The 14,811-nt window shown below is 40.0% G+C and overlaps 1 protein-coding gene across 8 annotated transcripts in view; it reads left to right on the top strand.

Moving 5' to 3' along the window:
- LOC122550075 (zinc finger protein 438-like) overlaps nucleotides 1-14,811 on the top strand; it is a 244,880-nt gene that overhangs the window by 144,096 nt on the left and 85,973 nt on the right. For 7 of the 8 annotated variants that reach the window (XM_043690585.1, XM_043690584.1, XM_043690587.1 and 4 more), the window contains one exon: nucleotides 1,637-1,716. In XM_043690585.1, the coding sequence (XP_043546520.1) occupies nucleotides 1,637-1,716 (80 nt within the window). Of the gene's footprint in view, nucleotides 1-1,636; nucleotides 1,717-11,086; nucleotides 11,119-14,811 lie in introns of those variants that run through there. The other variant, XM_043690590.1, reaches the window with a different exon arrangement.

Here is a 14,811-nt window from a genome sequence, read left to right as displayed (position 1 = left end):
GAGGATGAGTTTATTTCCTCCTGCAAAGCCAAGATCTTAAACCACCACGGAACTCTGCAGATCAAATTATTCTGCACTGTCTGGCTAGTTAGTGCAGAGGAATTTCCTTACTGTTAAGTTTTGGAATCAGTCTCCAAACTAAGGACTGTTATAGCACAACTCAATTCGAAACTGTTGTAAAACTCCTCTGACACGGTTTATGTAGAGTGGAAATACCTCTAATGAATCCATGTGCAATTGTTTTAAAGACATTTTACTTCAGTCAAAAGAGGCTGTTTTGATTGGATTCAACATTTGGGATTGTATTGAGAAAACTTGAAGCGGGGTTCATTGGCTTTGTTGCTATCCAGAAGATAGACATCCTGAAGGATTGCCAACAAGTGTGGCATGGCTAGAAAAGCACCCATGTCCCTCCACTTTAGTATAGTTGCTCATCGTTGCTGTAAAAGTGAATTTCTTTTTGTTACCCGTCATGGTTTCGGCATTCATTTTAAACTGACTGCTCAACTTTGTACACATTTTAACTAGAGCCTTACCAGTGTTTTGCCTTGATTTTGACCTATCCCATTGTATTTCAGCATGTTGAAAAATGTAATGACAAAGAAAATATTGATCGCGTTACTTGCTTCCAAACTGTTTGCTCTGTTGATAGCGTTTCCTCTCAGATACAAAGTCAGAAGTCACACCATACCAGGTTATAGTCCAATAGATTTATTTGAAATCACAATCTTTCAGAGCGCTGCTCCTTCGTCAGGTGAAGTCAGGCACTTCACCTAATGAAGGAGCAGCACTCTGAAAGCTTGTGATTTCAAATAAATCTATCGGACCATAATCTGGTATGGTGTGACTCCTGGCCTTGTCCACTCCAATCCAACACCTCCACATCTCAAATTCAAAGCATCGGTGATCTCAACTCTATTGTTGGGTAATTTATGTTGACATTTTGGTGCAGTATGATGGACTTGCTGCACTGATGGAGGTTCTGTTCTTCACCTGAGACTATCTCAGATCCTGTCTTTTGTAATTGGTGATCCTTACTGAGGTTAAAAGTATCGCACAATACTTGAAGTTAAGCCAGCCATTTCGGCAAATGTGATTAACATTATCTTATCCAGCAAAACCAAAATCCGGTTAACAGATTATTTATCTCATTGTTGTTTGTGGGATCTTGCTTTGTGTAAAATTGCTGCTATGTTTATCTACCACAGTGACAATCATCGCACTTCAACAAGGCGTTGCTCTCAATTTTTTATTAGCATGTGTGTCTGCCTGCTTAACCCCTCTCCATTCCTGTCCCCTCTGACTCTGGTCAAATAATATTGAATCAAAAAAGGCAAAATGTCAGAATTGGGACAACTTTATTCCTTGATAAGGAAAAGCTAGGAGGGGCTGGTGGCATCATTTGATTTACTAATTACTTGAAAGCAGTGTATTAAATTTGTGCTGCTGTTCTGCCTGGAATTTGTTCAGCTCATGATTGCCGTAAAGGACTCTATTCAAAGCTCTGACCCTTTTTTCTACCACTTTGTAATGTAGCATAACTGTAATTTAACACCTGCCCACTACCCCACTCCCCAGAAAGAATTGTATTGTGAAAATGAATTCATTTTTAACATTATTTATCTTCCTGATGTAGGATGAAAAACATGAAGATGAAATGAGAGAAGATACCATAACCACATTTGACCAAGCAACAAGCCTTCAAAATGAGACCAAGTTTGTACTATGCACTATTAAACTGTTCATAGAATACAGAGAAAAAATCCATGAATATTCATTTGGTATTTATTTTCTGTTTCATGCACATTTGACTTCCTCAGTATGTAAAAAGTAAGAGAATAGTGGCCACAACATGACCTCCCAACTCCTGTACTCAATACTCTGACCAATAAAGGGAAGCATACCAAACGCCGCCTTCACTATCCTATTTACCTGCGACTCCACTTTCAAGGAGCTATGAACCTGCACTCCAAGGTCTCTTTGTTCAGCAACACTCCCTAGGACCTTACCATTAAGTGTATAAGTCCTGCTAAGATTTGCTTTCCCAAAATGCAGCACCTCGCAATTTATCTGAATTACACTACATCTGCCATTTCTCAGCCCATTGGCCCATCTGGTCCAGATCCTGTTGTAATCTGAGGTAACCCTCATCACTGTCTACTATACCTCGAATTTTGGTGTCATCTGCAAACTTACTAACTGTACCTTTTATGCTCGCATCTAAATCATTTATATAAATGACAAAAAGTAGAGGGCCCAGCACCAATCCTTGCGGCACTCCACTAGTCACAGGCCTCCAGTCTGAAAAACAACTCTCCTCCGCTACCACCCTCTGTCTTCTACCTTTGAGCCAGTTCTGTATCCAAATGGCTAGTTCGCCCTGTATTCCATGAGATCTAACCTTGCTAATCAGTCTCCCATGGGGAACCTTGTCGAACGCCTTACTGAAGTCCATATAGATCACATCTACTGCTCTGCCCTCATCAATCTTCTTTGTGACTTCTTCAAAAAGCTCAACCAATTTTGTGGGACATGATTTCCCACGCTCAAAGCCATATTGACTATCCCGAATCAGTCCTTGCCTTTCCAAATACATATACATCCTGTCCCTCAGGATTCCCTCCATCAACTTGCCCACCACCGAGGTCAGGCTCACCGGTCTATAGTTCCCTGACTTGTCTTTACCGCCCTTCTTAAACAGTGGTACCACGTTTGCCAACCTCCAGTCTTCCGGCACCTCACCTGTGACTATCGATCTTATAAATATCTCAGCGAGAGGCCCAGCAATCACTTCTCTAGCTTCCCACAGAGTTCGAGGGTACACCTGATCAGGTCCTGGGGATTTATCCGTTTAACCGTTTCAAGGCATCCAAGACTTCCTCCTCTGTCATCTGGACATTTTGCAATTTGTCACCATCTATTTCCCTACAGTCTATATCTTCCATATCCTCTTCCACAGTAAATACTGATGCAAAATACTAATTTAGTATCTCCCCCATTTTCTGCGGCTCCACACAAAGGCCGCCTTGCTGATCTTTGAGGGGCCCTATTCTCTCCCTAGTTACCCTTTTGTCCTTAATATATTTGTAAAAACCCTTTGGATTCTCCTTTATTCTATTTGCCAAAGCTATCTCATGTCACCGTTTTGCCCTCCTGATTTCCCTCTTAAGTATACTCCTACTTTCTTTCTCCTCTTCTAAGGATTCACTCGATCTATTCTGTTTATACCTGACATATGCTTGCTTCTTTTTCTTAACCAAACCCTCAATTTCTTTAGTAATGCATTCCCTATACCTACCAGCCTTCCCTTGCACCCTGACAGGAATATACTTTCTCTGGATTCAAAAGATGTCTATTTTTGATGCTCATATGATAACGTGAGTTTAATAATTGTAAACCTTGTATTTGTAGAAACCTTGTAAAACATTGTATGAAAGGAAACCAGCAGAAAACATAAACACTGATACCAAAACCTCCTTTAAGTATGTAAAAAGTAAGAGAATAGTGAAAGTAAATGTTGGCCTTTTAGAGGACGAAAATGGCGAGATAGTAATGGGAAACTCAGAAATGACAGAGGCATTAAGCCAATATTTTGTCTCTATTTTCACAGTGAAAGATAATTTCTTCCCAAAAACTGCAGTTAGTACAGAGAAACTTGGTGAAATAACTATAACTAGGATGTAGTTATTAAGTAAACTGATGGGATTAAAGATAGATAAGTCCCTGGGGCCTGATGGCTAACACCCTAGGGTATTAAAGGAAGTGGCAGCAGAGATAGTGGATGCATTAGTTATGATTTTTCAAAGTTCCCTGGATTCTGCAAAAGTACCAGTGGATTGGAAACATGCTAACGTGATGCCCTTATTTAAAAAAGGGCAGAGGCAATAGTGGCAAAATACAGACCAGTTAGTTTGACCTTTGTAGTGGAGAAGTTGCTTCAGTCTGTCATAAAGGAGGAGATAACTGAACATTTGGAAAAACAAAGCTGAATTCACCAGTGCCAGCATGGTTTCGTGAAGAGCAAGTCATGATTGACAAACTTGCTGGAGTTCTTTAAGCATGGAACCAACAAAATAGATAATGGGTATCTTATGGATGTGGTTTATCTAGACTTCCAGTAGACATTAGTCAGGTGTTGCATAAAAGACTGATCCAGAACATGAGATCCAAGGGGTTAAGCGTAATATTGGCTTGGATGGAGGATTGGTTGACTGATAGAAGGCTGAAAGTTGGGAATAATGGCTGCTTCTCTGGATGGCATAACTAGTGGGGTGCTACAGTGTTCAGTTCTTGGACGTTAGCCATTTCCAATCTATATAAATGATCTGCAAGCAGGGACAGAGTGTAACATTGCAAAGTTCACAGATGATACTGAAATAGGTGGGAAAGCAGGTTGTGATGACGCAGTAGATGGAAATTGACAGGCTAGGAGAATGGGACAGAAGTTGGCAGATGGAGTTTAATGTGGTTAAGTGCAAGATTGTCCATTTTGGCCAGAAAAACAAAGGGTAAATTATTACCTAAATGGGAAGCAGATTCAAAGTGTCAGTACAGAGGGATCAGGGCATCCTTGTGCATGAACCATTAAAAAATGGGTATGCAGTTGCAGCATTTAATAAAGGCACATAAAACCTGGCATTTATTGATAAAGGACTGGATTATAATTATCATAATTGTATAAGCATTGGTGAGATCACGTTGAGATTATTGTGTCCAGTCTTGGGCTCCTCAGTTAAGGATTGATGCGGTGGCAGTGGAGGAGGTTCACACGATTAATTCCAGGGATGTAAGGGCTGTCGTGGGAGGAATAGTTGAATAGTTTGGGCTTGTACTTACTGGAGTTTCGAAGAATGAGGGGTGAATATGATTGAGACATATAAAATGTTGAAAGGGATTGATAAGGTGAACATTGAACAGGCGTTTCCCCTTGTGGGACAGAGGGCATAGATAAAAAGTGAGAGGCGATATGTTCAGAACTGAGATGAGTTGAAACTACTTCTCTCAGGTGGTTGTAAATCTGTAGATTTCACTACCATAGAATGCAGTGGAAGCAGCATCAATGAACAGATTCAAGAAACAAATTGATATGTTTCTGATGAAAAACAGGAGAAAGGGCAATGGGGAGCAGGCAGGAAAGTGGAGTTGAGACCAGGTTAAGATCAACCATGATCATGTTAAGTGATGGAACGGGCTTGAAGGGCTGACTTGCCTACTCCTCCTACTCCTCCTAATTCCTACGTTTCTGTGTAAACCAACTGTAGGATAGTTGTCATTTGTAATCTATTTTCCTGCAAGAAATTGTGATTTCCTTTAGCCTGACATCATTCCAGGTTAGCTGTTTCCCAGACAGTGCCAATGCAGGTTACACAAGAATAGAAACAATCATGTGAGCATTGCAGTTTTCACTGTGACTCACTCTGTCCAAATAAAAGGTTAATTGAACCAATAAAAATGCTTTTAGTTTTTCATCTTATTGTATACTCATGAAAATTCATGTCAAGTTATAATTTGTTTTTGTTAGTGTTGGTTAAGGAAAGATTATTACAAGTTAATGTCCCTAGGGCCTAATAGCACGGCAGAAATCCATTTCTTCTATTGCTGCTTGTCCACTGCAAGTTATTTGATACCAAATGGAATATTTTCCTCCCTTACATCCATCTGTTTGGGGTTTTCTACAATTGATGTTATTTATGTTTGGAAGTCAGTGGAGGCAATGTTCTAGTGGTTTTATCACTACATTATTAATCCAGAAACTCGGCTAATGTTCTGGGAACCTGAGTTCAAAACTCCGCAATGGCAAATCGTAGAATTTGAAATATAAGGAAAAATGTCTGGAATTAAGAATCTACAGATGACCACTGTCAATTGTCATTAAAAACCCATCTGGTTCACTAATGTCCCTCAGGGAAGGAAATCTGTCATCCTCACCTGGTCTGGCCTGCATGTGACTCCAGAACTATAGGAATGTGGTTGACTTTCAACTGTCCTCTGGGCAATTAGTGATGGGCAGTAAATGCTGGCCTAACCAGCAATGCCCTTATTCTGAGAACAAATAAAAAAAAAGCCTTGGTTTGACACAGGCACTTTATTGGCCTGTCTTGCAACCTTCTATTAGAAGTACAGATACACTGTTTATGAAATCATATGGCTTAGGTGACATTGTATTTGTTATGTACGATATAACTTCAGGTAATGTGGAAAAACATGAAATTAGCAGCAAGAATAAAAAAAAATGTTATCTAAATGGTGAGAAATTGCAGTGTGATCTGGGTGTCCTAGTGCATGAGTTGCAAAATATTTGTGTGCAGGTACAGAAAGTAATTAGGAAAGTTTATGAAATGTTATTGTTTATTATTAGAAGAATTGATTATAAAAACTATGGAGGTAACACTTCAATTATACAGGGCATTTGTGAGACCACATCTGGACCACTGTTCTTCAGTATTGGTCTCCTTATTTACAGAAGGATATAAACGTACTGCAACTCATTCAGAGAAGATTTACAAGACTAATACCTGGAATGGGTTGGTTGCATGATACCTGGAATGGGTTGGTTGCATGAAGAGGAAAGGTTTGACACAGTAGGCTTGTATCTGCTGAAGGTTAAAAGAGTGAGAGGCAACTTGATTGAAATTTTTAAAACCTTGAGTTGATTTGACTAGCTGGATGTGGAAAGGATGTTTCCTCTTGTGAAAGAATCTCAAACTTGGCATCACCATTTAAAAGTTAATGGTTACTCATTTAAGGTAGAAATAAGGAGGTCTTTTTTTCTCTCTCATTGTCCTGAGTGTTGGAACTCTTGTTTAAAAGCCAGCAGGAAAGACAGGTGGAAAGAATTTATCAGGAGAGGGATGGGACCATGGAATAATCAGATCAGCTATGTTGTTACTCAAGACAGAGCAGCCTCAACGTACCAAATGGTACCTACTTTTGCACTAATTCGTAGTTCGTATAGAGAAGGAAGGGATGTTGACAATCTACAAGTTATGCCCTGTTTACCAAATGCAGATAGATAGTATACTTAAAAATGAATATTACTGATCTTTGGTAATGCCAGGGTGTCTGTCCCTTCAACCTGATAGACAGCCATTCACCTGCATGCTCTGCTGACAGACCCTTTGTCAGTTTTCTATCCATGCTGTTATTGTTACTTTAATTCCATGGTTTTAATTTTGCTAATGAATGTGTGATGTGGTGCTTCATCACAGACTTTTCAAATGTCTGTACATTTCACATCAATAATACTATTCTTTTCAACCCTCTTTATTATTTCACCAAATAATTGAGTCAAGTTCATCAAAAAGGATTTGTCTTTACCATATCGGGTGCTGACTTTCATGTATTAGCTGGTATTGGTTCAAATGCTGGTAAATATTGTTCTGAGGTATTGTCTCCCCATGCCAGGTTTGTGTCTCACCTATTGTTAAACACAGGTGTAACATTTGTACTTTTCCAGTTCTCCGATGCAGATGATGGTGTTTCTTGTTGTGAATTTTCCCTTTTGCATTTTATGACTTTTTGTTAGACTATCAATCTTTTTGGATTCTTGGAAAAATCTTGGTATCATTGCTAATAGATGATCAATTCCTTAAAAACTGCAATAAAAGTTTTTTTTTAGTCTATATCTACAGTAATATATTTTCTTATTAAATTATGAAACCTCCCACTGGACAACTTAACATTTCTTGTGTTATATGTCCAATCGTGAAAAGTATTAAAATTAATAGTCCCCGGGAATGATTTTCTTTGCCTATTTACAAGTGTTGACAATCTGCGTGTTTGACTCTGCATATGTTCTTGTCTAAATTTTGAAAGCAGCAGTGCATCATCTTTTGTTTTTATAATGTGCATGGTATATGCTGTGAGGTATAAACACTCAAATTTCAAGTTCTTAAAAATAGACCCTGACAGTCTCTATTGTAGGTTGGGTTGTTTCATGGCCTCTGTATTACAATAACATTTCCAGCATATGTGTTAAATGAGTTTGGGATTGATGGAAGACAGCTTCATTTTTAATATATGGTTGTTACATTGTTAATAACTGTGCCTTGTGTTTTTACTGATTCTTTTCTCTGTATTTTCTGTCACCTGATAGTATTGTACACGCTGACATGTTTTGGATAACTGCTGTATTTATCATTGAAATGGGTGAGGAGGAAGTGAAAAATGAAGGAACTTGATCCTTGTAATCTGAAATATGCAGGTTGCATGTTAATGACACCAATGTCTCAGGCAGTGGAAGTTGCCAGAAGAACTTTAGACTTCATTAAATACATAGCAATACCCCATTCACTGACCCTTTCAATTCTAATTCAATCTGGTTGAGAAAAGATGCAGGTCTGGCCCCTTCATAAAGGGTTGCAAATTAAATCAGTTAATTCGCACTGACTCTGAAAACTGTTACCTTGGCAGAGCAGCTGGTTTTTTCTGTTTATGTTTCTCCTTGTATGACTCAGAATTCTATTGAGTAAACTGATAACTCAAAAGTAGCAAATCAGTTCTGCAATACGTGCTGCTCGTTTGCACAGGAGGCATTTTCATGACAGTTGTATTGTGCATCTGTCTAAGCAGATTTGGGGGCTACATGCCAACTAAGGAAATTCAGAAACTGGAGGGATGGGTGCTTAGTAACAAGTGTTGTAGAAACCTCAATGACCTATGCATGTACTTGGCATCAGTCTCGAATGTATTGCACACTGTGCATGTATAAGTACTTAATTTGAATTCTGTTCACTCCCATGTAAACATTTGTCCATTGCAATAACCTTGTAAATAGCTGCAATCTGTAAGCAGTTTTCAGTTATTTAGATCACATTAATCTGAGAAGTTCAATCTCTGTTGAGTAGGAACTGAAAAAACGTGTTCTTGTTATGCAGTCAGACAGTAGGATGAAAAGGTTCGGACTGCTCTTATTTTTCCAAAGAAGTAGAAACTGGAGAAGCTGGGATTTTAATTCTGGACGAATGGGCAGGGACCATTGGAAAGGGATCGAGGCATTTTTAACTCCATGACTTCACCAGGGCCAACCCTGCCAAAATTCAAAATGAGGAGGTCGAGGACTGGAATGACATGAGCATGGCTGGAGGTCACCTCTGCGTATCTGCAGGAATTGTCATTGATGGTCAGGGAAGTGCATTGGAACAGTATGGATGAGGGAGGAAGTGAGGATTTATGAGCTACATACGCCCAAGTTTCCTTAGGCCCGGACAAACACACCTACTTCTTTTGAAAATGTACTTACACCAAAAACGTACTTACCCCTAAAGGCTTTTGGTATGTTGACCTTTATCTCCAGAGAGTCGGAATTCAGAAGTGTTGTCCAGCTGGACAAGGCCTGTGTCTTGTTTTAAGGCTAAACTACTTGAAGTGTTTAGAATGGTCAAGTTACTTGTACAAATATAGAGACATTACTTCTCCAGGGAGATCCAGAACAAAAAAGTATAATCTAAAATCAAGGTACACTATCTCACAAAGGACTATAGAGGAACTTGCTATGTGACTTACCCAACAGACTTTGGTTGCTGTGCAAACTGACATTTTCAGGATTGATCTTGAATAAAAGTTTGTTGAGTAAAAATGTTAGAGATATTTGAACCAATGAAGGTGCAAAAAGTGAATTGGAGACAAGCATGGGGAACTTAACATTGCCTGCAGGTTACTTTCCTGAGGCCCTTGCTCATTGCCGCTGAATGCATGTTCTTAACTAGACTCACATTGAGTGTCAATAAAATACCTTCATATTATTGTTGGTGTTGCATTCTGAATGACACAACCAGTCATTGGCACTATTAGAAATGTAAGGCTCTTTAAGGATTGAGCAGAACAGCTTCAGAGTTGTTGGAGAGCAGGCCATGCACATTGGATTTTGTATTATGAAGAAAAAGAGCTGGTTTGTTTTAACAGGGTGATTTAGTGGTGGTGGATAGTATGTGAAACATTAAATGAGTGATTTGGTGGTGGAAAAAGTGCTGGTCAGCTGTGTGAACATACCTCTGGATGTAGAAATAAAAGGAAAGAAAAAGGAACTGGGTTCTTGAGGGCTCTTGTGGTGCAGCGGTAGTGTCCTTACCTCTGAGCCAGGCAGACAATTGCATAACTGAGCAAATTGATTAGAAATTTTTTTAAAAGCAATGGGTTCTGGATCCTTGCCTGTTCCAACCACCCCAGACCCAGGAGTGGATACAGAGCACAGACAGGTCAGAAGTCCTCCTCATAGGTCTGGCTAAAGTGTCTGTCCACAGGCAGTGGGGCGTGGAGGAGGTCTCAATTGCAGTCTGTCTGTCTGTCTGCCTGCCTCTCTCGCATGGCTACATGGCTACCCAGATGCCCTTGGGAGGAGAGAACATCATGCCCACCATTGCCCTTGAAGCATTCAGAAGCTGGTGAACTCTGCAGAGACTGCACTGCATCATCTCTCTCTCTCTGTCTCCAACGTTGTTTTGATTTAATTCTCTCCCTTGCTTTCCCCAACGTTTTGTTTTGTCATTGTTACACTGTCTGTGATGAGCAGTGTTAGTTTTTTGTTATTTATTAATTTGTTAATTAGATGATTTGGTGGTGGTTACAGAACTGAAAAAGCTGTATTCTTTACAAAAAAAGGAGACTTTGGCTTCTGGATAGTGGAAGAGACCGGAGAGAAACGGTAAAAACTGGTGTTTGTGCTAAATTATAGATTTACACTAAAGCCCATGTGAATGTCTGAAGGTCCTTCGCTGTCTAATTCAACATATGGGTATATTTGTTAAATAATTAACTGTCTGAGGCAAGGGCCTCACCCACTGAAATAGGGGAGTGAAAATTGGTTAATTGTCTCTTTTTGGAGATGGTCATTGCCTGCCACTTGTGTGGTGCAAATGTTGCTTGCCACTTGTCAGCCCAAGCCTGGATGTTGTCCAGATCTTGATACATTTGTACATGGACTGCTTCAGTATCTGAAGAGTCAGGAATGATGGTGAACAATGTGCAAACATTAATGAAAATGTCCATGTGTGACTGTATGATAGGAGGAAGTTCTTTGATGAAGCAGCTGAAGATTGTTGAGCCAGGAATGCCTGCAGCAAAGTTCTGGAGCTGAGATGGCTGATGTCCAACAATCGTAACCATGTTCCTTTGTGCCAGGTATGACTCCAACCAGTGGAGAATTTTCCCCTGATTTCAACTGATTCCAGTTTTGCTAGGTCTTCTTGATGCCACACTCGATCAAATGCGACCTTGATGTCAAAGGTTGTCACTCTCACTTCACCTCTGGTAAACCAAGGCCTGGAGGTCCGGACCTGAGTGACTCTGGCAGAAAGTGTCAGTATGCAGGTTATTGCTGAGCAGGTGCTGCTTAATAGCACTATTAATAAAACATTCCATCATTTTATTGATGGTCATGAATAGATTGATGGGGCAGTAATAGTTGGATAGGCGTTGTCCTGCTTTATGTGTACAGGACATACCTGGGCAATTTTCCACATTGTTGGCTAGGTACCAGCGTTGTAGCTGTAGTGGATCAGTTTGGCTAAGGGAGTGGCAAGTTCTGGGACATAAGTACATTCCTGATGACGGGCTAATGTCCAAAACGTTGACTCTCTTGCTCCTTGGATGCTGCCTGACCTGCTGTGCTTTTCCAGTGCCACACTTTTTGACTTCTTCAGGATCTACAGTCTTCACTTTGTCCTATTGCCAAAATGTTGTCAGGCTCTTGGCCTTTGCAGTATCCAGTGCCTCCAACCGTTTCTTGAAGTCACGTGGTGTGATATGTTGTTTTGTTCTTATTTGATACTGGGCAGCTTAGAGACAATAAATAAAGATCAATGGTTTCTAATGGCTGAATAATGAAAGGATACACATTTAAGATGTTTGGCAAAAGAACCAAAGAAAACAAGCAGAAAAGTGTATTCTACAAGATTTGGAATAAACTGCCTGATTGAGTGGTGAGTGCAGATGCAATATAGGTTGTTCTCCTGTAACGCCGTAGTTACATTCCAGCGAAATGTTGCTTAATAGAAAATCGCTTCATATGAATAATGGGGCCAATGGAAAAAGTGGGGTATGGGACAGACCAGCAACAAATATCACTCCCGATTGCTCAAACATCACCCAAAAGTCTAATACAAAGTATAGCACCACCTGAATAAAGGTCTCAATCATATTTATCAACAAAATAAAAATAAATTCAACACAGTACATTTAAAAAATATTGGTAATGCAGGGACAGAAGGTCATCATGGTGCGAAGGTAAACTCCTTCAATCCTGTTGAGCAAGCAATATCATATATTCTCTCCTTACACTCAAAGCACTTTATAATATCTAGCTTCCCTTCCAATGTTATTGCCTTTCTTTTGCGTTCACCGTTCTCAATTTCATCACCAAAACACTTCTTGCTAACCTTCTTGTTACTTTGCCCCTCCATTTTCTCAAAAAAAATGGATAATCGAGGAGTATTGTACCTTTTACAGGAAACTGCTCAATGTCTCTCTCTCAGAAAGCTGCTCTGTGGGCAACTGACATTGGCGCATGCGCAGAACAGCACGAAGACCGGCGCTGACATTGGCGCATATGCAGAACGAAGCACGCGAAGCGATCCCTGCTGGAATCGTGCTATTATGAGGAGAGATAAATGTTCTTGAAACTCCCGTTCCTTAATTGGTCAGTGACATTAGAAACAAATAGCACTGCTGGGATGTGGGTTATCCGAGAACTACCTGCATTAGATTACAACAAGGAGTTCAACAATTAATTGAAGGATGAAAAATTATAGAGATAAGGGACAAGGGCAGATGAATGGGAATTGCTTAATTGCCTTTAAAGTGGCAGCTCACTCACTGGCTTGAATGGCCTTTCTCTGTGCCACATCTATTATTATTATTACAATCAAAATGAATCACCTGTTTCTTCCCTTCTTTTAAACTTAATTGATCATTGATCCACGCAATTTTGGTGCAAATTTCCAGACATTGGTAAGGAAGACTTTGTTGCATCAACATGGCTGTTTGCCTGGGCTGTTTCTGGTGTCCAGATGGATTCCACGTGATCCACCCAGTTTCATTCCTTTGAGACTTTACAGCAGTTTGATTCAACTAAGTGATTTTCTTGGTTATTATATCAGGCAATTAAGAGCCAATCACGCTTCTTTGCGTCCTGGAGTCACCTGTAGGTTAAGCAAGGAAAGAATTTACAGATTTCCTTCCCTAATGGGTTTTTGTGATGTAAATGAATTTTTACAGCATCAGCAGTGGCTACATGGCTGCTATTATACTAATTTTTGATACTGATTTTACTGAATTCAAACTTCACCATCAGTTGTGTTCAAATTCAAATCCATGTTCCCAAATATTAACCTGGAACTATTCCAATTACATTACAGCTATGAGTGAAATCAGTCACTCCTAAAATCAAGCTCATTGGAATTTTATTAAGGGCTTGATCCTATATTAGAGACTTACTTTCCTGCAGTGCATTCATGAAGGGAGCTGTGAATCGTTAGTTCTGCTGGGTAATTTTATTCCAAAGAAATGGCTGAAAAGAGCATCAATGCAGTCAACCAATGTTTAAAAAAATTGTAGCAACAGCCCTGTTGACCTGCCACAAGATAAACATTTTAAAAATTGAGACTGCCTAGGATTTTGATGAAAACAGACCTGAGCTAAATTATTCAAGGTATTAAAGCTTTCATGAGACCTGAAACAGGTGCATGGATCACGATGCATGTCTGCAGAAATTAGATCAAGTAAAGCACATTTGGTGCAGAAAGCATATTGTTTGGTTATTTTTAATGTGTTAGCCTAATATTAGCATCATTATCTGAACACATAAAGTAAAAGACAGATGCTTTTGTGAGCATTTATGTCTTGATGACAAGGTTACAGCTGCTGCTACAGGAAGTTTCCACCCGTAGACCAGAAATGATGAACAATGCTCGAAGGATTACTGCCTAACCTTGATTGAATCCTGATTGTGACCGGTGGCGACATGTTCTAAATCTGTTTGGTTTTACTCTTAGACATCCAAAAATATCCCAGATGAAGGTGATTACAAAATAGGATTTTGTGTGTGTATAATATATATATTGGTCAAATTGCATAAAAGCAAAGTCATGTTTCACATTCTGCTTCAGAATGTTGTTTCATTTTCCATATTATGCAAACGTGAAATATCTGACTTTTTATCCTGACCTAGGTTGCATGCAGAAGTGTGCAGAATTGTGCTTTGTTTCTGGATACAAGGTCATCTTTTATTTTAATACTTAACCCTTTAATGCATGAGATCAGTAATAGTGACGTATTTGGCTTAATAATAGCACAAATTGGACATTGCATAATAACTGGGACAAGTTTCATATACTTATTTCCTTGTTTCAAAAACATTTCTGAAAATGTGTTGCTGGAAAAGCACAGCAGGTCAGGCAGCATCCAAGGAACAGGAGAATCGACGTTTTGGGCATGAGCCCTTCTTCAGGAATGAGGAAAGTGTGTCTAGCAGACAAAGATAAAAGGGAAGGAGGAGGGACTTGGGGGAAGGGCGTTGGAAATGTGATAGGTGGAAGGAGGTCAAGGTGAGGATGATAGGCCGGAGTGGGGGTGGGGGTGGAGAGGTCAGGAAGAAGATTGCAGGTTAGGAAGACGGTGCTGAGTTCGAGGGATTTGACTGAGACAAGGTGGGGTAGGGGAAATGAGGAAACTGGAGGAATCTAAGTTCATCCCTTGTGGTTGGAGGGTTCCTAGGCGGAAGATGAGGTGCTCTTCCTCCAGCCGTCGTGTTGCTATGGTCTGGCGATGGGGGAGTCCAAGGACCTGCATGTCCTTGGTGGAGTGGGAGGGGGAGTT

Source organism: Chiloscyllium plagiosum, chromosome 5 (genome assembly GCF_004010195.1).
Source record: "Chiloscyllium plagiosum isolate BGI_BamShark_2017 chromosome 5, ASM401019v2, whole genome shotgun sequence".
NCBI lineage: Eukaryota > Metazoa > Chordata > Chondrichthyes > Orectolobiformes > Hemiscylliidae > Chiloscyllium > Chiloscyllium plagiosum.
This window is presented reverse-complemented; position numbering and strand designations above follow the sequence as displayed.